Here is a 24,313-nt window from a genome sequence, read left to right as displayed (position 1 = left end):
AAGGGTTGGGTTTTTTGTCTGCAATGGATTCTTCCTAAAGTAATAAAATTGATACAAAGTGTTAAGTCCCACAAATATAAGTATATATAACTATACTCTCTCATTAAAGAAGCTCAATTCAAGTTGCTTAATCTGTATTTGCTACACAGGTATATACAATGTACTATGGATATATACTAGTAAAATTTTTTATATATGTCAGTGTGTATCTATCGAAGTTTACCACAAGTATACAGTCACTTGGATCTTCAGAATTCTTTTGCCATTAAACAGAATTATGCATCTCTTATACAAAATACAGCAATGTTTACTAAAATTACATGCCAATACAAAATATTTAACTTCAAGTAGAAGCACAATAAATGAAAATATTATACCTTGCACGTTATTTTCAAAAATATTGAACTAAAAAAAGAATCAATGATGGGGGAGAGGTGGCTACTGTAAACTTTTATACTTGAGCAGTTCCTCCTCCAAAGGTAGGCTGTTGTGTCCTACAAAAGAGGAAAAGTTTTTTCTCTAAAAAAACCCAAAAAAGCCCCTCTTTTAAAGCATAGCTGAAGTGTCCCTTAAAGTGGTTCTAGGAATAAGGCACTGAAAATGATGAAGTAAGAGCCAATAGGTAAATCATGATTAACAACACTTTGGAGACCTAGGTTCATATTCTTGCCTAAATCACTTACAGAAAATTGTGACTTTCATTCAGCAAGTTCCTTAATCCCTTTCAGCCTCAATTTTTTCACCTGCAAAATTGGTTATTGTGCTGAATAAGAGATAGCTAAGGAGGTATTATCAGCACTGAGCTTGTCGCTTACAGCTGTCACTTACAGCTCAGGAAGGTGACAATAATCATTACTGTCAAGATAAACTTGGGGTGGGAAGGAGGCCTATTAGTGGCCTTGCAAAAACTAGGGTCCTTGTGTTAAAACCCACTCTTCTTGCTTGGTAGTATAACTACTGGTACTTTTCTGCTATTCATTTTTAGTGTAAAGAACTCTAAAGAACCAAGAAGTAAAAACGAGAGGGGGTTAAAAACCGAATTTTACAGGTAGCAAGAACCTGGACTCAGGCAAAACTCTGCTGAGTTTGTCAGTGGGCCATCATCCTATCCTACTGATCCCCAAGTTAATGGAAGATTAGGAGCATATTTCCCGGTATATGCTTCTGAAACATAATCACTTCAACACAGTACAGAAGATGATGAGTTCCTAATTATTTGTTGAATGAATCAATACAGGTGTACATTTCAGACAGAAACTAACTATCCAGGAATACCGACAATACTGAACAAAATTTTCATTTTCTATCCTGGAGCCCCTTTCCTCACGAAGCACTCAATATTTAAAGCTCTATCTTCACTTATTAAAACAAAACAAAACAAACAAATGAGATAGGAATTACCCCTAAATTCACGAAAAAGAAGTAAGCTTTAAAAACGGCCGAATCAACTCCTAAAGTTAGTCACGTGGCTGGTCAGATACAGAAGCAGCTGGAATTCGAACTCACATTTGGGCTTCACAGTCCAAGCTGTTTTCGCTGCACTAAAGTTTGCATCTCCACCTGTCTCTGTAAACTGTCACTATAGCGGAGAGAACATTCATCATTAAGCTTTCTTTTTTCTCCTCCGATGCCAGCCCTTCCATCTCACACTCCCTCCTATGCTGGGCTACAAACTAAATACAACAGCAGGCAAGTCGAACTAATTCTAGGGAGTCCGGGTGTACGCGCGAAGAACCGAAATCTGTTTTATTTGTTACACCGGACGAAGGTCCCCGCACCACCTCCAGAAGCGACAAACACACACTAGGGTCCGCAGAGGCTTCAGACCGCGCCCAGGTCTCAAGTTTTAGTCAAGGCCCACGTTCAGGCCAAGCGAGGAGAGAAGGTTACCCTGCCCTGACACCCTCGTCAAGGCGGGAGCGCAGAAGAGAAGGTTGGAGTTGCAATAACAGTACAAGCAATAAACCCTCAGAACCCCTCTTCAGCCCGTTAAACGCACTTACTTGAGCGAAGTAATTGCAAGACACAAGGCAGGCACTGGCAACGGGAAGGGCTCCTCTACCCTCCACCCCAGGCACTGGCGGTGACGACATCGGGACCGCGCCGCCAAGAGCGAAGGCCCCGCTCAAGGCCACGAGCACAGCGCACGGCGCGCGCTCACGGCAGGGGCGGGGTAGCACGCCGGCGCCACCTTTAAACGTCACGTGCGGCGCTCTGCTTCTGGACTCCAAGGTTTGAACATGTCGCTCCTGAAGGGAGTGGCGGAGAAGAATACCCGAGCGGGTTTTAGAGCTGAGAGGAGAGAGGTCGATGCTGCAGTACCTCAGGGGCTGTTAAAGGCAGCGAGGAAGAGCGGCCAGTTAAACCTGTCGGGTCGGAATCTCAGTGAAGGTAAGATCCAGAGGTACGACCAGATTGCGCTATTAGAAAGCACTTGCCCCTGGCCAGCTCCCTTTCCTTGGCCTGCTTCTGACATCTTTGCCACAGTCTCCTAGCCAGGACCCTCGGGCTCTAATTGAGGCACCTACCATATTCCCACTGGTCAGGTCAGGCCCGTTCAGTTCCTACTTTTTCTCAGGAATAATGAGCATATTTCCTAGATTGAGGATCTAGATAGATGCCATACAAAATCAATTTGGGACCATCCTCAGAAACCTAGTAAAGATCAGCAAGCACCTGTGTACCATGAATGAATAGTAGCCAAATGCACTTGTGATTGTCTCTTGTGTAAGGGAGGAAGTGGGAAGAGAGAATATAGCATTCTTCCTGTAATGTTTTTCTCTACTTAAATTCAGGTTTGAGGGGCGGCTGGGTGGCTCAGTGGGTTAAAGCCTCTGCCTTTGGTTCAGGTGTGATCTCAGGGTCCTGGGATTGAGCCCCGCATCGGGGAGCCTGCTTCCCTCCCCCACTCTCTCTCTGCCCTCCTCTTTGCCTACTTGTGATCTCTGTGTGTCAAATAAATAAAATCTTAAAAAAAAATAAATTCAGGTTTTAGGCTATTTGGGATTGAAACCTTCCATTTCCTTTTTAATGATTGCTTTTTTATTGTGTCATGTATAGAGTGGACCAAGCAAATACTTTCAGAACAAATCAAAGGGTATATGACATTAAATCTCTGCTCTACTTGGAAAAGCTTTTAATCAAAGGAAACATAAATATCTTAAAGCTACAGCTTTACATGCACATTTGTTTTTCGCAGAGCCTGGAACATTTTCCTTGCTACCTGACTAGGGCTTTTTGCTTCCTATAGGACTCTGCTCAAAGGTCACACTTCCTAACTTGCCCTAATCAATAAATATCATTGCTGACACTATGGTTGGTTGGTTTTTGTTTTTACCTGTTTAATTTTTAAATACCATTTCACTATCAGAATTTATATTATATATTTGTTTATTGTTTTACGTACTCTCCCACTAGAATATTGGTTTCATGAAATCAAGGAGCTTTCTGTTACTCATTGTTGTATCACTAACAACCAAAACAGTTCTTGGTTCGTAATAGATTCTTATTCAATGTTTGTGGAAGGAATAAGTGAGTGAATGAATCTTTCCAAATACTAAGTGCTGTACTAGAATGTACTTTTTATTGGACCCAGATGATTTTGTCTATTAAAAGTTTAAGGGAGCAAATGAATTTTGACTCTTCACTCCATGTTGACATGACCAGGGCTATTTAGGTTACCATTGTATAAGCAGAGCCTACCACAATACCAAAACATATTAGGTACTCAAAAAATTATGTTGAATGAGTGGATGTATAGTATTTCATAGAGGAGAAAACTATAAATGGGAGAAGCACATGGTATTTGTAACTTATAAATCAAAAAGAAGTCCTTGTTACCATAATGTAGAAGATGTTTATCTAGCTATAGCCTTCAACAGCCCCTGTCATTCAACCTTTGACATCCAAACCACTGTAATTCTGAACCATGTATAGCCCCTTATGGAGCCATGCTCTTTATCTGCACATCTTTGCTTATGTAACTTTGAGATGCTTAATCTCACTGTACCTTATTTTCTCATTTATAATGTGGTAGTGATAATAGGGCCTATTAAGGTTTAATTACCAAGTACACAAAGTACTTAGTACATAAAAAGTGCACAGTAAAAATTGTTACCATTTTTATTGCTATCACTGTAAACATTGTAATAGCTTCCTAAATACTTTCCTGGATTTCTTTAAGTCTCACACTCTAAATCAGTGTCATTACCAAGAGTTATCTTTCTAAAACCCGGATCTTATTATGTCACTCACATTTAATGACTCCCCATATATCACAAGATTCAGTATAAAATTCTTAGTGCAACATACAAAAACTTTTTGAAATCTTGTCCTTCAGTATTTACAAGGCCCTCCTATCTTTTCTCAGAATCCTATACTTTAACAACAATAACAGTAATGAAAAATTCTTTTCCCCGAACAACTAACCATTTAAAATGATGTTTAGATTGTAGAACAACAGTCTTTTTAGAATAGTTTTAGGTTTCCAGAAAATTGAACAGATAGTACAGGGTTCCCATATACACCCTTACTCCAGCTTATGGTTTCTCCTTTATTAACACCTTACATTAATGTAGTGTACTTGTTACAGTTGATGAGCTAATACTGATACATTAGTATTAATTAAAAAACCATAGTTCACATTACTGTTCACTCTTTGTATTGTACAATTCTGTGAGTTTTGAGAAATGCATAATGTCCTGTATCCACCATTATGGTGTTCTATAGAACAATTTTTCTGCCCTAAAAATCCTCTGAACTCTACCTATTCATTGTGGCAAGACTGATAGCCACCAATCTTTTTGCTCCTATAGTTTCGTCTTTCCCCAAATACCATATAATTGGAATCGCATAATATGTAACCTTTTTGACTGCTTTTTTCACTAAGTATTCATTTAAGCTTCCTCCGTGTCTTTTTGTGGCTTGATAACTCATTTCTTTTTTATCAGAATATTCTATGGTTTGGATGTACCATTTTATCCATTTACTTTTTGAAGGACATGTTTGTTTTTTCTAGTTATTGGCACTTATGAATAAAGCTGCTCTTGGTGCTCAGGTTTTTGTGTGGGTGTAATTTTCAATTTTCAACTAATTAGGAGTGCCATTGCTGGATCACATGGTAAGGCTACACTTAGCTTTATAGGAAGTTGCCAGACTGTCTTCCAGAGTGAGTGTACCATTTTGCACTCTCAATAACAATGAATGAAAGTTCCTGTTGTTCCACATCCTTGCCGATATTTGGTGTTATCAAGTTTTTAGAGTTTAGCTATTCCAATAAGTATGTAGTCTTATCTTAATGTTGTTTTAGTTTCCTATTCCCTAATGACATATGATGTGGAACATCTTTTCATAAGCTTGTTTGCCATCTGTTTATTTTATTTGGTGTGGTGCCCGTTCAAATCTTTTGTCCATTTTTAAATTGGGTTGTTTGTTTTCTTACTTTTTAGCATGGTTGTCCTTCATCTTTTTATGCTGCATATCTCTGTTCAGTAATTTAGGGTTCAATGACTAAGTGATGCATAGAAGGCCAGTGGCCTGTTATTTAGGATTTTTTAAAGTCTGTGTTATATGACGTATAGATGAAAGCTATGTAAGTGTTTATGTTTTTTGACATAAAGTAATTGTAGAAAATTGATCACTATTTTCTGATAAACTTTTACTAACTTGTCCCTTTTACTGGTATACCTATTGTTATACTTCTAAAAATATACTCATTTTTAAAAAAGTCTTCCTAGGGTGCCTGGGTGGTTCAGTTGGTTAAGCATCTGACTCCTAATATCTGCTCAGGTCATGATCTCAGGGTCCTGAGATAAACCCCACATTGGGCTCCACAATGGGCGTGGAGCTTGCTAAAGATTCTCTTTCTCCCTCTGCCCTTCCCCCTGACCCCCTGCTTGTACTCACACACACACTCTCTCTCTCTCTCTGTAGCTCCAAATAAATAAATAAAAATTAAAAAGTCTTGTTTTTATTATCTCCAAATGTTATTACCATATAATTATGAATTATGTACAAAAGCAGTGATCAAACATGGCTTCTTTGTGATTGCTTACAATATGTATGAGAGATCATGAGATATTTTATATGAAAGATATGAGATAATAAATGTGAAAGTGTTTGAATACTGTGGGGAGTTACAGATACTTATTTAAATTGCATTTGTTATATACCTTCTATCTATGTTTCTTCCAGATATTGTGAAGAAGTAAATTAACACTTCAAACAATTTATAGTCACATAGGCATTTTAATATGTTTTATTCAGATCTATTTATCAAGAATTGCACGTTAAACAAATTTTTGTGTTGTACTCCAGGTCTTTCTTCCTGCCATATTTATGCAGCAATTTAAAATTGCTCATGTCCGTTATTTCTATATTGGAAAAATAGAACCTGGGTTTTAATTTTGATGTATGTAACCCAAAGCAGTTAAAATTCTGTTTATTCTTTCTCTTAGATGGTGGCCTTCTTGAATTGATTCTTCTTAGTGGAAGCTCTAAGAGTAGTGAGACATTTTATTACCCTAATAGGGTGTTAACTGTACACAGTAATTTTTACCTGTAACGGAAATGAATACTTTTGACAGCTTTTAGTACCGTTTCTTTTGATAGGCCATAGTTCTTTTATGAAAATACCCATTTATCGTTTTCTTCTTTATAAAAGCATTGTGTCTATTATAGGAAAAGTATAATCTATAGAAAGCATAAAAAGGGAAAATAGTCATTCAGGGTTAGTCTCTATTGATATTTTGAAGTTCTTCTTCTAAAGTTTTTTGTGTGAATATAATTTGCCTTTTTTTTTTTTTAAACAAACTTAGAATTGTATTGATTTCTGCTGGACTCCTGTTGGAACATTTTTTGGTGTCACTTGAATAATCTGATTATTCTTAATGACTTTAATATTTGGTCTTATGATTACTATAATTTACTAAAATGTTCAAATATTGTTGGTAGTTTTTTTAAGTTATCATTCTTAAGTGTCAGTTCTGTAACTTCCTGATAAAGGTGTGCTGAAACAAAATAGCTGTTAATAACCAACTTCAAAGAAGAATATTAGAAACATTCTGGAAATTTTTGAATGAAAGCTCCTTTTCTGAGCAAGTATACAGAAATATGTCATTGCTTGGTTTAGTATAGATACTGTAGCTTTTTTGATGGACCAGGTAAAAGAAAGATGGAGTTGATAAGGTGGTATTGATTGTTGCCTTGTGGTTACATGACATTGGTAGGATAGTGGTGTAGAAAATGTTTTTGGGTGATACATCAAAAATTCAATGAAAGTAAAAGGTGCCAGAGTTTGTAACAAAAGAATGCTGTAAATTTTAAAGGAAACCACATGATTGAACTGACAAGAATATTGGTAAGAGGATACTTTTCTAAACCAATTAAATTTGTTTGGAAACCATATTATTTGAAAGGGAAATATGGGTATAAGCTTATCCCTTATTTTGCAGAGAGCAGTTTGGTTTGTTTCTGTTTGTGGAATTAAGTAAATAGGTCTAGGGCTTCTAGGCCTCAAGATGTCATGCCATCTGTTTTAAGGTACTGAGAGTTTGCCTTTTTCAAAAAAGTGTGTGAAGTTTGTTATGACACAGTAAAAAGTGGAACATGACCGTATATTTCCCAAGTTTTAAATAACCGTCTTTAAATCTGTATTAACTGTGTTCTGCTTTACTATTTAGCTTAACGCTATTTTGACTACTAGTTGTCTTAATTGAATTTAATTGTATGAGCAGCTAATAATAATTAACCGAAGTATCAGATTTTAATAATAATTTCAGATAAAGGGATGCATGGGTGGCTCAGTGGGTTAAAGCCTCTGCCTTCGGCTCAGGTCACGACCCCGGGGTCCTGGGATCAAGCCCTGCATTGGGCTCTCTGCTCAGTGGGGAGCCTGCTTCCTCCTCTCTCTCTGCTTGCTTCTCTGTTTCTTGTGATCTCTGTCTGTCAAATGAATAAATAAAATCTTAAAAAAATAATAATTTCAGAAAACTATTGAGTGGATCATCCAAATAAGCTATTCTGGAACATTCTTAGAAATGAAAACAAGAGGGAAGTGTTTTAATCTGTATACAATGACAGAATCTTGAGGTAAACATTTGGTTTTTAGTATACTGAAATCCAGGGAAATCTGCTTGTTTGGATTATGAAACAAGGAACTAGGTGGTTAATTGAAAGTACCATTCCTATTTCTTTGTCTGTTAAAATAGTTCTGAACTTCATTGTTTCAGTCTCTTGAGAGGTATATCTCAAGTTACTATCAGTGCCAAAATTTGTTTAATAAATTAGTGCATAAATTAAACTTATGTTTATATTAATATGTTTACCTAGTTGCATTTTAGTATGTTTTCTTAGGAAAGGATGGGAGCATTAGTTGAGTGAATGCCATCTGTCATGGATACTGTCACAGAAAAAATACAGATTGAAAAGAATGGAATTATAGTTTCAATGAGTTTTATCTTCACTGTAAAACTGAATATACCCTCAAATTAAAATACAAATTTAAACTTGTTTTTCTCTTAAAGTGATTAGTAAAAAAATGTTTCCTTTTTTATATGTTAAGCATTGTTTCGTATTATTGGTTTTTTTTTTTTTTTTTTTTTAACAACAGTATCCTGCTGGACTTCAAGAGAGAACAGTTCTCTTCATACATTCTAATATAACAATGACTCAGGTGTTCTAAAACATAAAGATACTCAAGCTGAAACTGAGTTAATGCTTTCTATATAACTATTCGATTTTACTCTGGTGTTATGTGTGGATATGTGTATGACTGTATTTGTTTCTTATTGAACTTTAAAGATAGTCTGAAAATGGCACTGCAGTATTGTGAATAGTCAGTAGGGGATTCTTTCTTTAATGTAAAGGGGCCATTGGTTGCCACGAATAAACTACTGTGAGAAATTTGGAATGTTTATCAGTGAGCTTTCCCTGATCTCTTGCAAAGTGCTAGTCCTAACTGGTTGATTCTTGTAAAATCCTCGTAATTGGGTAAAGGGTTTAGTGAATGGCATTTGTTGGATAAGCTGATATTAAAATATTATTCTTCACCTAGCAAAAGACTTTTTGTATTACTATTGCTGTATCCTAGCATTTAAGTTACTGCGGGGCTCTCTCATTTAATCAACAAGGAAATTGGTAACCAGAGATGTTGGATTACTGGCCAGTTTGATTAGTTGTACAGTTTAAACCAAAGCTTAGTTCTCTCTTTGGTCAGTGATACATCCAGGATGTTATCATGTGTATCATAGTTTAACATATTTACAAGCTTTTAGAAGATGGAATCTACGTATATGAGTATATAGACCTTAACAGGAATAATTATGGTTTTCCACCTTAAGGAAATAGCATACACTATGGGTGATCATTATATACATGAAATTGTTCAAAACTGTCCAAAAAGATTTCTCAATTTCATGATTTGTTGCTTCTGTAGTTTACTGGCTACACCTTCTTTTATTCTTCCATGTAAAAACCACTTTAAACTTTTAAAAAAAATTTCTTCTCTGTTTCTAACCGTACCTGCCTCTAAGTGCCTTCCCCATATTAGCCACTAGTTCTCTGGCATCAATCCATTGGTAGTCCCTATTTCTATAATTAACTATTATCAGTGAGTAATATGCCCCCCAAAATATGCAAAGAGATCTTTTCCCAGTCTTTGTTAATGGCCATTCTGTTCATTGTGGAAGCCTCTAGTCATGTATGGCTACTTAAATGTTAATTAACCAAAATTAAATAAAATTGAAAATTATGTTCTTCGGTCACCTTAGCCACATTTTAAGTGTTCAATAGCTGTATGCAGCTAGTGGCTACCATATTGAATAGTGCAGCGTATAGGATATTTCCATCATTGCAGAAAGTTGTATCGAGTAGTACTGTTTGTGACAATTAACATCTTGTGAGAAATATATTTATCTGTGTATGTAGGTGTATATATGTGTGTGTATTTATGCATATATATACCTTGATATATATGTATATATACATACACCTATGTGAATGAATATATGCACACATAAGATTGCCTTGATACATTACATCACGTTTATCTTATTTTGAGTTAACCTTATTGGGATATGATTTACAAACAATGTGTGCATCCATTTTAAGTGTACCATTTAGTGAGTTTTGATGTATATATATGCGTACACACACACACACATTTACACATACATAAAATTGTGTAATCACTACCACAATAAAAAGTATAGAATATTTCCAACACTCAAAAAGTTCCCTTAAGCCCCTTTTTTTGTCAGTCAACCCTCACTGCTAATTCTACACAATCAGTGATCTGCTTTTGTCAATACAGATTAGCTGCTTCTAGAATTTCATTTAAACAGAATTATACATTTGCAATTTTTGTTTTGTTTTAGGCTTCTCTTGCTTAGTATGTTTTCTCAGGTTCCTTCATGTTGTTTGTATCAGTATATTTTTTTATTGTTGAGTGATAGTCCATTGTATGTATGTGTGTATGTGTACATATATATGTATATCTACATACATATATATACACCTCAATTTTTTATCCATTCACCTATTGATCAGCATTTGATTTGCTTCTAGTTTTTGGCTGTTATGAGTAAAACTACCATGAGTTTTCAAGTACAGTCTTTGTGTAGACGTATGTTATCATTCCTGGTAAGTTACAAACCTGAGAATAGAATTGCTTGACATATAGTAGTAAGTGTATATTTAAGTTTATAAGAATTTACCAAACTTTTTGCTCCTAGTAAATAAGAGATTCAGTTGCTCTAGATTATTACCAACAGTTTGTATTGTCAGTCTTTTTGATATTAGCCATTCTTGTACTTGTGTTGTAGTGCCTACCTCCTTATAGTTTTATTTACATTTCCTTAATGACTCATGATGTTGAGCATCTTTTTCAACTATTCATTGGCTATTTGTATATCTTCTACCAAGTGCTCAGATTTTTTGTCTCTTTTTAAGTTGGGCTATTTGTATTTAAGTTGTAAGACCTTTTATTTTTGGGATAGAAGTATTCAGATATCTATCTCTATCGATATCTAATATATTTTTGTGGTCTGAGGATTAATGATTTCTTTTTTTTTTTTTTCTTAAAGATTTATTTATTTGTCAGAGAGAGAGCGAGCGAGAGCGAGCACAGGCAGACACAGTGGAAGGCAGAGTCAGAGGGAGAAGCAGGCTCCCTGCGGGGCAAGGAGCCCGATGTGGGACTTGATCCCAGGACGCTGGGATCATGACCTGAGCCGAAGGCAGCTGCTTAACCAACTGAGCCACCCAGGTGTCCCGAGGATTAATGATTTCTTTAGAAAAACAGAAGTTTTCAGTTTTGAGGAAGTCCAACTTACTATCTTTTCTTTTGGGATTTGTACTTTTTCTGTACTAAGAAATTTTATCCATCCAGGAGCTGTGAAGATTTTCTCCTCTGCTTTCTCTTAGAATTTTTATAGTTTTGTCTTTCATGTTTAAGACTATCTATTTTAAGTTAAGGTTAGAGTGTGTCATAAGGTAAAGGTTGAAGTTCTTTTTTTATCTATATGAATTTACAGTTCCAGTGCCATTTGTTGAAGAAGACTTTTTCTTACTAAGTTGGCATTTCTGTTGAAAATTGGTTGACAATATATTATTGCATGGAATTTTCCTGAACTCATTTTTTCTATTGATTTATATATCCTTAATATTAATACACTGTCTTGACAAGTTTTATAGTTAAGACTTTAAATCAATTATCGTTAAGTTCTGCAACTTTTCTCTACTGTTTCAAAAATTAATTTATTTTAGTTCTTTTGCATTTTGATAATACATTTTTAGAATCAGCTTGTTAATTTCTGTAGCAGCACCATCTGAGAGTTTGATTATGACTGTGCTGAATCTGTAAGTCACCTTAGGGAGAAGTGACAACTGAAATTAGTTTATAATTTGGTATATTTGTCTGCTCATCTAGACCTTCTCTAAATTTTCACAGCAGTATTTTTTATTTTCATACCACAGATTTTACATTGATTTGTCAAGCTTAGCCCCGTGTATTTCATGGTTTTAGATGCTGTATCTTAAGAATCTTTAAGCATCTAAAAGAGTTTTTCATTTATTGATTGCTAATACCTAGAAGCACAGTTGATTTTGTATATTAACCTTGAATTCTCGAAACCCATTCCAAGAATTTTCTTATAGGTTCCTTAGGATTTTCTACATAGATGATCATGTTTTCTACTAATAGAGATGGTTTTACTTTTTCCTTTCCAATCTGAATGCCATTTATTTTCTTTCCTTATTGCATTGGTCAGGACCCAGAGTAGAATTCTGAAGTTGTGATAATGGGCATCCATGTCTTAAGAAGACACTGAGAGAAAGCACCTAGTTTTTACCATTATGTATGATGTTAGTTGTATGCTTTTCATAGAAACCTGCTATTAGGCCAAAAGAATTCCCTTCAATACTTAGTTTTTTGAGAGTTTTTATCTTGTTTGTCAGGTTTTTTTTTGCATTTCTTGAGAATCATTGTTTCTTTTTTCTGTTAATATGATAGATCTCATTGATCTTTAGATGTTAAAACACTCCTGCATTCTTGATGTAATTACCACTTGGTTGTGATGTATTTTTTATATGTAGGTAATTTGTTAAGGAATTTTGGGTCTGTAATCATTAGGGAGTTTGGCTTGTAGCTTTTTTCTTCTTTCTTTTTCCTTTTTCTTTTAATGTCTTTGGTTTTGGTATCATGGTAATGCTGGCTTTATAAAATGAGATAGAGATTGTTCTTTCCTCCATTTTCTGAAAGAGTCTGTGTAGAATTAGTATCATTTCTACTCCAAATGTCTGTTAGAATTCACCAGTGAAGTCATCTGGTTCTGGAGTTTTCTTTGTTTAAGTATGTTTTAAATATTTAAATGGCAATATTTAAAATAGCAAATTCAATTTCTTTAATAGATGCAAGGCTACTCAGATTTCATATTGTTGTTGTGGATTTTTCCCCCATTTCAGGGAATTTGTTCATTTTATTTAAGCTATTGAGTTTATAGATGTGACATTGTTTATAATAGTCTCTTCCTTTAATCATCTATAGGATCTAAGGTGATATTTCAATTTTCAAAGAACCAGGTATTGGTTTAATTGCTTTTTATCTATTCTGTTTCATGGATTTCCCCTCTTTATTTCTTTGCTTTTGTTTACTTTGTGTTTAATTTCTTCTTTTTCTAGTTTGTGATTGTAGCTTATATCATTATAAAATGAGGTTATTTATGAAGACTGGACTTGAGTTGATAATTGTTATAGGTGGGTGGTGGATAATGGAGTGTACTTCATTATACTGTTCTTTAAATTTATGTATATATTTGACTTTTTATATAATATTTTAAATATTACATAAAGTAAATGAAGGACACTTGGGTGGCGCAGTTGGTTAAGTGTCCAAATCTTGATCTCAGGTCTTGATCTCAGGATTGTGTTCATGCCGGATGTGGAGCCAAATAGATAAATAAATTACCTGACTATATCGTAATTTTTGTCACGTTTATATGCCTATTGACATTTATCTTTACCTGATAGTATCTGTTTTATGCATTGGTAAGCTATTTTAGGATAACTCTAAAGAATTCCTCTATAATTAGGACTTTTTGTAACTTTTAGTGGTTCTTTCTGTTTTCGGGTAGGAGAAGAAAGGTGATATAAATCTTGATGCTCTAAGCTCTTGAAGAAATTGGGATACCTCACAAACAGTAATGGGGAAAAGAAAGAGCAGTATGTCAGTATTTCTGGAAAAGCAAATTGATTACATGTTCAGGAACACTGGAGTATCAACCTTGATAGTTCCCACAAGGACAAATTTTGCTAACAGAAAAATCTGAAATAATGATAACATTGTAACATTCATTTAGTGTAGTTGACAGGTAACAGATATTTTCATTATGTTGTCTGTAAATTTCTTGAGCTCCTTGCCTTCATCCCCACCAAAATTTGTTATTACATTGCTTATTAATTATAATCATCTTAATGTACCTCTATATAGGTATCAGAGAAAAATAGATGCACAAATGCTCTATATATTTTCTTAGGAGTAGAGTACATATCATATATGTACTCTAGGAGTACATATCATATAGTTTCTTCTGCCTTTTTGTGTGTGTTTTGTATTGCCTCTTTTTTTGTTCTATAAATGTTTGTTGGTAACTAAACCTGGATGGCTCATTGGTAACTTAAAAAAAATTGTTCTAAAGAGTAACACTGATATTTAGTCAAATACATGAACATCCCCATTTATATGGACCCTTTTGGTGTCAATAAATTCACATTCTAATCTGAGTTGATTTGTCATTTCTTATTCTTACTCAACCATCTATACCTATATACCAAAATAATAATAATAATAATAATAATAATAATAATAATGGTAGCAGTAGTAATAGTAATAGTAGTAACAGTGGCACATTTTATGGTGCTTTTGCTCTCAAAAAAGTTGGGGAGAGTGAATTCTTTTTATTTTTCTTTGCTTTAAAAATAAGCCATAATCCACAAACAGAAAAATGAATGGGCTTATATTCTATAATATTCATAGTAGCTAGATTCATTTGTAAAAGTATCAAGTGACTACCTAACCAGAGAGAAGGGGTAGGAGAGGGATCTTTTCTTTCATTATAATATGAATATAGACACTCCATTTTTTTGAAGGAGCGTAAGTCTCCTGGATTTCAGAAACTCTGCTTTGCTTCTATAAAACCATTATATCAGATTATTAATCCTGAATTATACTTCAGTGTCCTGAACTTGAAACTTTGACAACATCTTTCCATTTAGTCGCATTCTGAAATCTTCATCAGTGACTGCAGGATATAATCAATTGTTGCCTTGATGAAAGTTCTAATCTACTACTGTATAGTCCCACTTTTATGCAGGAATGAAGGATCCCCCCTTTTTTTGGTAAGATTTTATTTATTTGAGAGAGTGAGAGAGAGAGCACAAGTGGGTCTGGGTAGGAGCAGGCAGAGGGAGAGGGAGAAGCAGGCTCCCCACTGAGCAGGGAGCCTGATGTGGGGCTCAGTCCCAGTACTCAGGGATCATGACCTGAGCTGAAGACAGAGGCGACTGAGCCCCCCAGGTGCCCTGGAATGAGGGACTTTAAAATAGTTTTGGTGTAACACTATAGCAAGTTAATACCTTCTGGAGTTTCAAATTTTTTAGTGGTGAACTTGGACTCTCCCTGTTCAACATATATGGTCTTATTTGCTATGTTTAAGAAGTTATTGTGTTTGCTGCAGTAGAATTCACATGATGTTGTGTGATGGAGTAAGAAATAAAATTGTATGTTGGGTAAAATAGCAGCTACCAGAATTAGTTATGCCTTCCAGATGTCCACTGAGAGTCAAGGCAATATAGCTATGCAGGTGTTTGAATCCTATTTCTGCTACCTAATAGCTATGTAGCCCTGGGTAAATTCTGTGCCCATTTTTCTTGTCTATAAAATGAGAAGAATAATAGCATCTATGTCACAGAAATATTATGAAGTTTAAATGAGTATGTTGGAAAATTACCTCTTACTTATTAGCTATTACTATTACCAGTGCTTTCTCAGACACTATATACTCCTGTTGTAAAACTCATGACATCCTCTTATAAATGTTGATTTTCATGCTTTTATTGTGTTAGCATAATGGTAAAGTCTCTTCCTTATTGTCTTATATATCTACTACAATGTGCTATGAAGAGTATGTGTATAGTAAATATAGCCGAATGACAATAAAATGGCTCAGGTTGTGATCTCAGGGTCCTGGGATCAAGTCCCATATTGGGCTTCTTGCTCAGCAGGGATCCTGCTTTTCCTTCTCCTTCTGCCTGCCCCTTGCCCTTCTTGTGCTCTTTCTCTCTCTCTGACAAATAAATAAAATCTTCAAAAAAATATCTAAGATTTAATATATAAAATACATACTCTGTTTTTTAATAAAATCAACTTCGGATGTAAATTATTGCTTTTTGAATTGTTAAAAAGTTTTACTGTCTCAGAAAATGCTTTTCATTAGATAAATTGAATGGCTGTTATAGAAGTATGTCACTTAGTATGTCATTTCTTTTCTTTCTTCTTGGTGTGGTGGTGATGGAAATAGTACCTCAGTGTGTCTGGAGAATAAATGTGGATATTCCTGAGGAAGCTAATCAGAATCTTTCATTCAGTACTACTGAGCGATGGTGGGAGCAGACGGATTTGACCAAACTAATCATATCCAACAATAAACTTCAGTCACTTACAGATGACCTACGACTCCTGCCTGCACTCACTGTTCTTGATGTAAGTTAATGGATACGAATATGGGTCATTAGTTAAAGAGACTCTGAAGGTAAATTTAGGCTTTGATAAGCAGAAAATGTGTTTAATTGGTAGAATGCAAGGAAGAATAAATTATTGATAGGCAGAGCCTAATGGTTAAGAGTGCACTTATAGAACATCAGGTTTGCAATTCTGACTATGTCACTTGATAGCTGTGTGATCTTGGGAAAGTTACTTCATTGTACTTCAGTTTCCACATCTATAAACCAGGACTGACACTACTTATTTTTATAAAAATTGTTATTAGAATTTAATGCAGTATTACATGCCAACAATCCATATTTAACAAGTGGTTGCTGTTGCTCATCTTTTTTTTTTATTGCTATTATTTTTCTCTTCATCATTCTAGACATTAAAGCAGTACTTGAACTTACTTTTTTTTTTTAAACTTCAATACTGACTTAAATTATTGAACTTAACTTTTTGTGTGTTTATTCAAGGGCAAATTTTTAGTGCCATTGCCATGTTATACAGTAAAGCATGAGTAGTTTATTGCACAGTCTCTGGAGTTTGGATGTACTCTACTTAGTAACATCAGAAATCTTCCAATTCATGTCAGAAAGTGTTAGATCTGGTCAAATTTCTAGAGAAGATTTTTATTTTCGAATTTACAAAATGCATGGATTGGCTTAGATGTTCTCTAAGGTTCCTTGTATCTTGAAAATAATATGAGAACATAATAGAGGTCCCCCCTCCTCTTATTTTTTTTTGTATATGTTGACATGAATCATACCATCAAGTGCTAATTGTTTCTAACCCTCATCTCTCATGTAAGACTGAGATTCTGCTCAGTGATTTTAATTGTAATATCTAAAATTGATGACTTACCACTTCATGATTTTTGAACAGGAGTTTAGTCAACTTCAATCAAATGCCTTTTCTTCTTCTGTACATAGAATAAATTAATACTCCAACTATGCTATTGAATTAGAATAATAGAATTATTGTTGAAAAGCTTTGTACAATGGCAAACTCATATGTGGTTAATTATAAGACTAAGATAATTGAAATTTTTTTTAATACATTTTAGATACATGATAACCAGCTGACATCCCTTCCTTCTGCTATAAGAGAGTTAGAAAATCTTCAGAAACTTAATGTCAGGTAAAAATTAAGCTTATTTAATTTCAATATTGCTAATATGAGTATAAATCTAATATCCTTTAATATTTTTTTAATACTAGAAAATATTTTTGTATTATCTCAGGAAGTAGTAAAAGCAGTGTAAGATTTTTTTTTAATTTTAAGATTTTATGTATTTATTTGAGAGAAAGAGTGAGATAGAGAGCAGGGGAGAGGGGTAGAGGGGGGAAACAAAATCCCCACTGAGCCGGGACCTTGACGTGGGACTTGATCCCACGACCTGGGATCATGACCTGAGCCAAAGGCAGATGCTTAACTGACTGAACCACCCAGGCACCCCACAGTAAGAAATTTAAATTTTCTCAGATTATTTTTGTTTTAGAATTGCCTGCATGTTTTTCTGATTATACAAATGTAAAGCCAGTTGATTTTTAAAGTCCTTTTTGTTTTATTTATTTATTTCATTTTTAAAAAGATTTTACTTATTTAGTTGAGAGGGAGAGTGTGAGAGAGAAAGCACGAGTGTGCAGGGGCCAGAGAGAGAGGGACAGGCAGACTCCCTGTTGAGCAGTGCTCCTGAGGACCTGGGGCTCAATACCAGGACCCTGGGATAATTACCTGAGGCAAAGGCTGATGCTTAACTAACTGAACCACCCAGGCATCCTCTTTTTGTTTTATGTTTATGTAACAATTTTTACTGGTTATTTTAGTAACCTTTTATTGATATCTCAGGTTTTAAGTTACTTTGATGTTTAAAAAAAATCTTGGTTAAGCAATATGAAAAAATTGGAAATAATTCTTTCATTAATGATGAAAAATGTCATGGTTTTAGTATTAGTAGCTTTTAAACTTTTCTGAGGATTCCTGGAGTTCTACAGATATGCTTCTGGTACTTGTTGATAGGTATTTTGGAAGCCAGGTAGCTAAGACTGGCTAACTTTGTTTGCCCTTCAATATACACCTAGACTTCCAAGAAATAATAAATACCTTAGATACATTTTATATATACAGATTAGGGGAAAGGGATTTGGGAAGATTTCATTTAGGAGATAAAAAGGTTTATTAAGTGTTCAAAACATGTTTTGAAAAACTGGTTTATAAAATTGGTAAGGTTACAGATCTACATCAGTGTTCTGTGATTAAGTCAGTTGCTTTGAGGGAGAACGTTTCCTTTAGTTAGAGTTTTCATCTATTGAAAAAATTACCACAAATCAGCAAAAATATCTATACATCAAAGCTGCTAATCGTTTAGAGCTACATCGGAACCTTTTTCCCATACAAGTCCAAAGCACGGGTGTGACCTGCAAAGGCAAGAATGGGTAGGGTTGAGAGAATATGAGAGGAAGCATGGATTAGGTATGGCTTTAGCTTTAGCTTCCAGCACTTCAGACTATTAAGCTTTAGGGTGGACTACTTCCCAGCTATTTCAGTTGGGAAACAAATGGAGGAGATATGTAGCTAGGATTACATCTCTGCCCAACTACATTCCTGTGAAATCTACAAAGATTTTAATTAGGTGACCAACAATAATAACCAATTTTTAACATTTTTTTTAGTGTTTTTTATTTATTTATTTGATAGAGAGAGAGAGATCACAAGCAGACAGAGAGGCAGGCAGGGTGCGGGGGAAGCAGGCTCCCCACTGAACAGAGAGCCCGATGCGGGGCTTGATCCCAGGGCCCTGAGATCATGACCTAAGCTGAAGGCAGAGGCTTAACCCACTGAGACACCCTGGTTCCCCTAGTGTTTTTTATTTATTTTAGATGACATCTTTTGGTATTTTTGTTTCAGCTAGTTTTATTTTTATGTAATTTAAGGTTATTTTTACCCCATTATATTTCTTATTCCGCCCTGTTATTTGTTAAGTAATTGTAGATGGCATGAAAATAGAATGGAATTCCTGAGTGAATAGTTGAGATAAATCTGGGAACAAATTAAATCAGGTCATCTCTTAATTATTAGGGAATGTATCATCTTCAGTGACTTGGGTCTTCTAAAACAATAAAATGAGTATCTCTACAAAAAGACTGAGCTGAAAAATTAAGACTAAGTACAAAGAGTGGAGTTGCATATTATATTTAGCTGGACATACCAGGCCCTTTAACAGAAATAGCTATTTTTATCTCGAGTGCTAGCTTAAAAACATAATCCCCATAGAAGCTGTTACTCCACTGTAATGTATATGTGCCCATATCTGTGTCAGAATCCTAAAATTCAGATACAGGGGCGCTTGGGTAGCTCAGTTGGTTAAGTGTCTTAGGCTTAGGTGATGATCTCGGGGTCCTGGGGTCCTGGGATCGAGTCCTGCTTCGGGCTCCCTGCTTAGTGGTGAGCCTGCTTCTCCTCTCCCTCTGCCCCTTCCCCAACTTGTGCTCTTGTGAGCACTCTCTCTCTCTCTCTCAAATAAATAAAATCTTTAAAGTAAAATAAAATAAAATTCAGATACAATATAAAAAATTAAAATTTATGATTTGGTTAAAACTTTTGTTCTTTTATTTTCTTTGAAACTCTCAATTTGATTACTTTAGATGACTATAATCTTAATGAGCTATATGTGAAGTTTGATAAGTTTTTAGAACTATAACCATATTTCATTTTTATAAATGAGCCCATGTATTGGTTAGCAAAAATACCTTTACAAATATTTATTATTACCAAATTACTTAGCATTTATTTTATCAATCCATAGCCATAACAAACTGCAAATACTACCTGAAGAAATTACAAAGCTAAGAAACCTGAAAGGCCTATATCTCCAGCATAATGAACTAACTTGCATACCAGAGGGATTTGAACAACTTTTCAATTTAGAAGATTTGGTAAGTTGTGATTTTCCAATTTTTATATAATTTGGGGCTGATGTGATTTTTCATCAGGCTGAGAAATTGGATGTATGATTGAAATCATGAAAAACATGGACAACTGGTTATATGACTAGATTCTCAGAAACTGCATTTCAATAAGATTGCTAAATTAGTAATTGTTAAATTTGTTTTTCCTATTTTTTCTTATAAAATCATGTCAGGTTTTAATAAAGAATAGAGTGTGGGAAGGGGGTGATAAGGAATGGCTGATATTCAGAGGATTTTATGGCTTTGCAAAATAGGGAAAATGTATCTTTAGCATACAAATTCCCATTTCTATACCCGTTCCTTCTTTATTGTCCCTATAACCCTCCTGTCCTTTGAATGTCCAAACAGTCCCTTTAATGCCTGCCTTTTCTTCCCTATTTTTCAAAATGTCCACCTTACCTTGCAAATTTTCATTCCATCTATGTCACATCCAGAATGGAGATAACCATAAAGCAAAACAGATATTATTATTTTTTTTAAAGATTTTATTTATTTATGTGACAGAGAGAGAGATCACAAAGAGACAGCACAGCAAGTAGAGGGAGAGGAGGAAGCAGGCTCCCCACTGAGCAGAAAGCCAGATGCGGGGCTCGATCCCAGGACCCTGAGATCATGACCTGAGCCGAAGGCAGAGGCTCAACCCACTGAGCCCTGGCAGCCCAAAACAGATTTTATTTTAAGAGTAATGAAAATAATAAGCACTTTGCTTTGTACTTTACATATAGCAAGGTACATAGTTTTATCCCCTAATTCAGATATGGAACTACAGTCTATTTAAAAAAAAAAAAAAGTACCTTATCTGAAGCCATGTAAACTAATAGATAATGAATTCAGGATTTTAACATAAGTCGGTTTGACTCCAAAGTGTATCCCTTTTTTTCTCCTACTGTACCCCTGAAGGAGTAAGATTCTACTAAAATATTCGATCTGAAAGACTAGCTAGATTAGATTAGTTGTTCTGATATATAATCTATACTGCACATAGTTATTTCCTCTTACATTCTTATTGTTTTCCTTATTACATGTTTTCAGAAACTTATGTCACTTTAGTCAAAGTTTATTTCTCATTAAAGGGGAAATTAATTCTTCTACCTCTTTTTTTTCCCTATAAATACATCTTTCTTGATATTTCTTTTATCCGTTCTAGTGTTTGAAATCAACATATATAACTTTCCTTAACTGTCCTTTAGTACCTGTCTTTGTCTTTCAATGTGAGCAGATTGGAAATAAGGTTTGGAAAGTTAAAGACATAGGTAGATAAGATGAGTGGCTAACGAAAGGGCCATCAGATTTTTTTATATTCTAATGGTAAAAGATAACAATTGGTATATTAAAAAAAGAAGAGTATTTAGAAAGAAGATCTAATAAACTATAGCAGTTCTCAGTTATTTCCTTTTCATGGGTTCTTAGATAGTCATTTGCATAATGAAAGGATAGTTCAGTTCAAAATTGTGTTCTTAGGGACTCAGTATCCCAATCATAAATGTAAGCAAAAGTACATCACAACATTAGAAATATAAGCATGTTTAATAATTTAAGCTAGTAATTTTCCTTAAATTTATATAAAAACTGCTTAGCAATGATACTAAATATTTATTGAAGAAATGACAGCATAAATACTGATTAATTTATGTATAATGTACTTTTATTTAATTTAATTATTAGCCACAATAATTAAATGTTTAAATTTATTAGTAATTTTGTTGATTTGGGTTCTCTAAAAGATCTTAAGAATTTGTGAGTTAATATCTTCTGTATCAAAAACTTTTAAAAGTTTTTTATTTTGAAATAATTCTAGATTTGCAAAAATGTTAAGAGATTACAGAGAGTTACTTTATACTCTTCACCTAGCTTTTCTTAATTTGATATTTTACATACCCATGGGACATTTGAAAAACTAAGAAATTAACATTGGTACAGTATTACTAACTGCAGTATAGATTTTATTAAGATTTTCCCAGCTTTTCCACTAATGTCCTTTTTTTTGTTCCAGGATCCAATCCAGAATACTACATTGCATTTAGTGTCAGTAATTTTTGATATTACAAAATATTTATTCAGTAGTAATCTGTTCATTCTTAGTGTTTAGAGTATTGGCGTTGTAGATTGTTGTTTCCTGTTGTTGATTATGATATGTTATTTTGTGTTATTTATAATTGTAGCCGTGTTTTATAAAGAATAGCTGATCTAGAATTTTATTTTTTTCTGTCTTCTTAATTGACTTAGAGAATGTAACTGTTTAATGTTAGGCTAAATGAGTCTTCAGAGAACAAGTTCCCTTAAGTCATTTTTTTTTTTAATTCATTATTACAACTAGCCCTACCTAACAGTTTGCTGATAGCTAGTGGAGTACTTACCCCTAATTCAGATGTCATAAGAGTTATTTGTCTTTTAAACAGAGTCTCAAAAAACGTTCTCTTCAAAACTGTGTTTATGTTTTAAAGAAAGAAACAGAAACAATGACTTAAAAAAACAGGTATAGACACTAATTAGGCAAGCTTAAATGAAGGAAAAGCAGAAAGTAAACTTCTGGACTTAGTCAAAGCAGACTTGCTGAGGTCGGCGGAAGAACCAAGAGGGAATATATTTTTCCTTAAAAATTAAAACATCTATTTTCTCAGGTTTATTTTTTTTTCTTTCATGATTTTTTTTCTCTTGCAATGGCATTTTTCATTTCATACTACTGTTTACCTAATCAGTTTGCCTAATTTATCCTATGTACTCAATAAATATCAGATGGACAGATAGATTTTTTTAATTAAAAACATGATACATGATATAGCATGACTTAGTAATAACAGAAACCTTTATGTAAAGTATTTCTGAAGTTAGAATTAATTCTGATTCCTTTGTGCTCCATTACTGGGCACATGGTCTGAGGTCATGAATGACAGACATCTTGTGAAATTGTCAGTGGATGAGAGTTATAAAAATTACCACCTCTAAAATAGTCTTCGTATTGTAATCTCCTCAAACCCTTGAATCTCTTTGAGGGAGCAATTATTTATTAATTTATTTATTGATCAATATATATATATATATATTTATCGATTATTTATTGATAAATAAATTGATTTATTGATAGATGGATAGATTGATTGATTCATTGTCTTTCTAAAGGATATTTCCAACAATCGTCTTACAACTGTTCCTGCTAGTTTTTCTTCTCTCTCCAGTCTGGTGCGACTTAATCTTTCCAGCAATCAACTGAAGAGTTTGCCAGCAGAAATAAGTGGAATGAAAAGTAAATCTTCTCTATTTTAAAATATACATGATATGAAGTTGGTGCAACTTATACTTAGAAAAGTAAATTTTAATATTGTTAGTTACAGGGAAGTAAAATAATAGATTTTATGTGGGTAAAGCAAATAATAGCAAATAGTAAGATTTTCTCCAGACCATTATTGTCTAGCTTAACTTTCTAAACAGTTATTACCAAAAGCATATTTTGGCATATCAAAAAGAGGAAAATAAAATATAATTACAAATTATGGTAAAATTATATACCGGAGATATTGATTAAGGTTTTGAGCTGTGTTATCTGTTCATTTATTCAACAATCACTAAAAGGTTATTCCCCTCTAATTGGTGATTCTACTTGTGGTTTTGTTATAGCTGTAGCTTCCTCATGGTCCATAAGTAATGATGCCAGGAGATAGTCTAGTTTTGCCCAAATGGTCAATCATTTTTTAAAAAAGAAAAGGTTAAAATAGTGGTTCTATTGAAGTTTACCATTGAACTATTGTATTTAACATATTCTAGAACTAATATTAAGGGATAAAGAAATTGAAGGCACATTTCAGTACCTTTTAAATAATTATAATTCACTACCTCAGAATTCTTGATTTAGAGGGCAAGATCATTTTTTTGTAAAGGCAAACTGCTATTTCTTGGTTGATGAGCATTCTGTATATCAGCTATCCACTATTTACTTTATCTGGTCTTTTCTGCTAATCATGTATAAGCCCTCTTCATTTTTTTAAACCTCCTTCTTGTGGAGGTTATAGGAGTGATTTTGTATAGTTGATTACAGAACATTTTGAGATAAATTTGTAAAATTGTGCTGTTTTATTTTAGATTAGTA

The 24,313-nt window shown here is 34.1% G+C and overlaps 2 protein-coding genes across 4 annotated transcripts in view; one reads left to right on the top strand and one right to left on the bottom strand.

Moving 5' to 3' along the window:
• The window catches only part of SRSF11 (serine and arginine rich splicing factor 11), a 43,056-nt gene extending 40,965 nt beyond the window's left edge, over nucleotides 1–2,091 (bottom strand). The window contains exon 1 of one of the 3 annotated variants that reach the window (XM_059375095.1): nucleotides 2,004–2,091. The gene's annotated coding sequence lies outside the window, so the exon portion shown is untranslated. The remainder of the gene's footprint in view (nucleotides 1–2,003) is intronic. The other 2 variants (XM_059375096.1, XM_059375090.1) reach the window with 2 other exon arrangements.
• A 95-nt stretch (nucleotides 2,092–2,186) lies between these two features.
• LRRC40 (leucine rich repeat containing 40) overlaps nucleotides 2,187–24,313 on the top strand; it is a 48,324-nt gene continuing 26,197 nt past the window's right edge. The window contains exons 1-5 of the mRNA XM_059375089.1: nucleotides 2,187–2,391; nucleotides 16,074–16,255; nucleotides 17,325–17,398; nucleotides 20,067–20,196; nucleotides 23,350–23,473. Coding sequence (XP_059231072.1) covers nucleotides 2,241–2,391; nucleotides 16,074–16,255; nucleotides 17,325–17,398; nucleotides 20,067–20,196; nucleotides 23,350–23,473 — 661 coding nt within the window. The 5' untranslated portion in view covers nucleotides 2,187–2,240. The remainder of the gene's footprint in view (nucleotides 2,392–16,073; nucleotides 16,256–17,324; nucleotides 17,399–20,066; nucleotides 20,197–23,349; nucleotides 23,474–24,313) is intronic.

This window comes from Mustela nigripes, chromosome 14, assembly GCF_022355385.1.
Source record: "Mustela nigripes isolate SB6536 chromosome 14, MUSNIG.SB6536, whole genome shotgun sequence".
In the NCBI taxonomy this organism is placed as follows: Eukaryota; Metazoa; Chordata; class Mammalia; order Carnivora; family Mustelidae; genus Mustela; species Mustela nigripes.
Note: the sequence above shows the minus strand (reverse complement) of the source record. Positions and strands in the feature narration are given on the sequence as shown.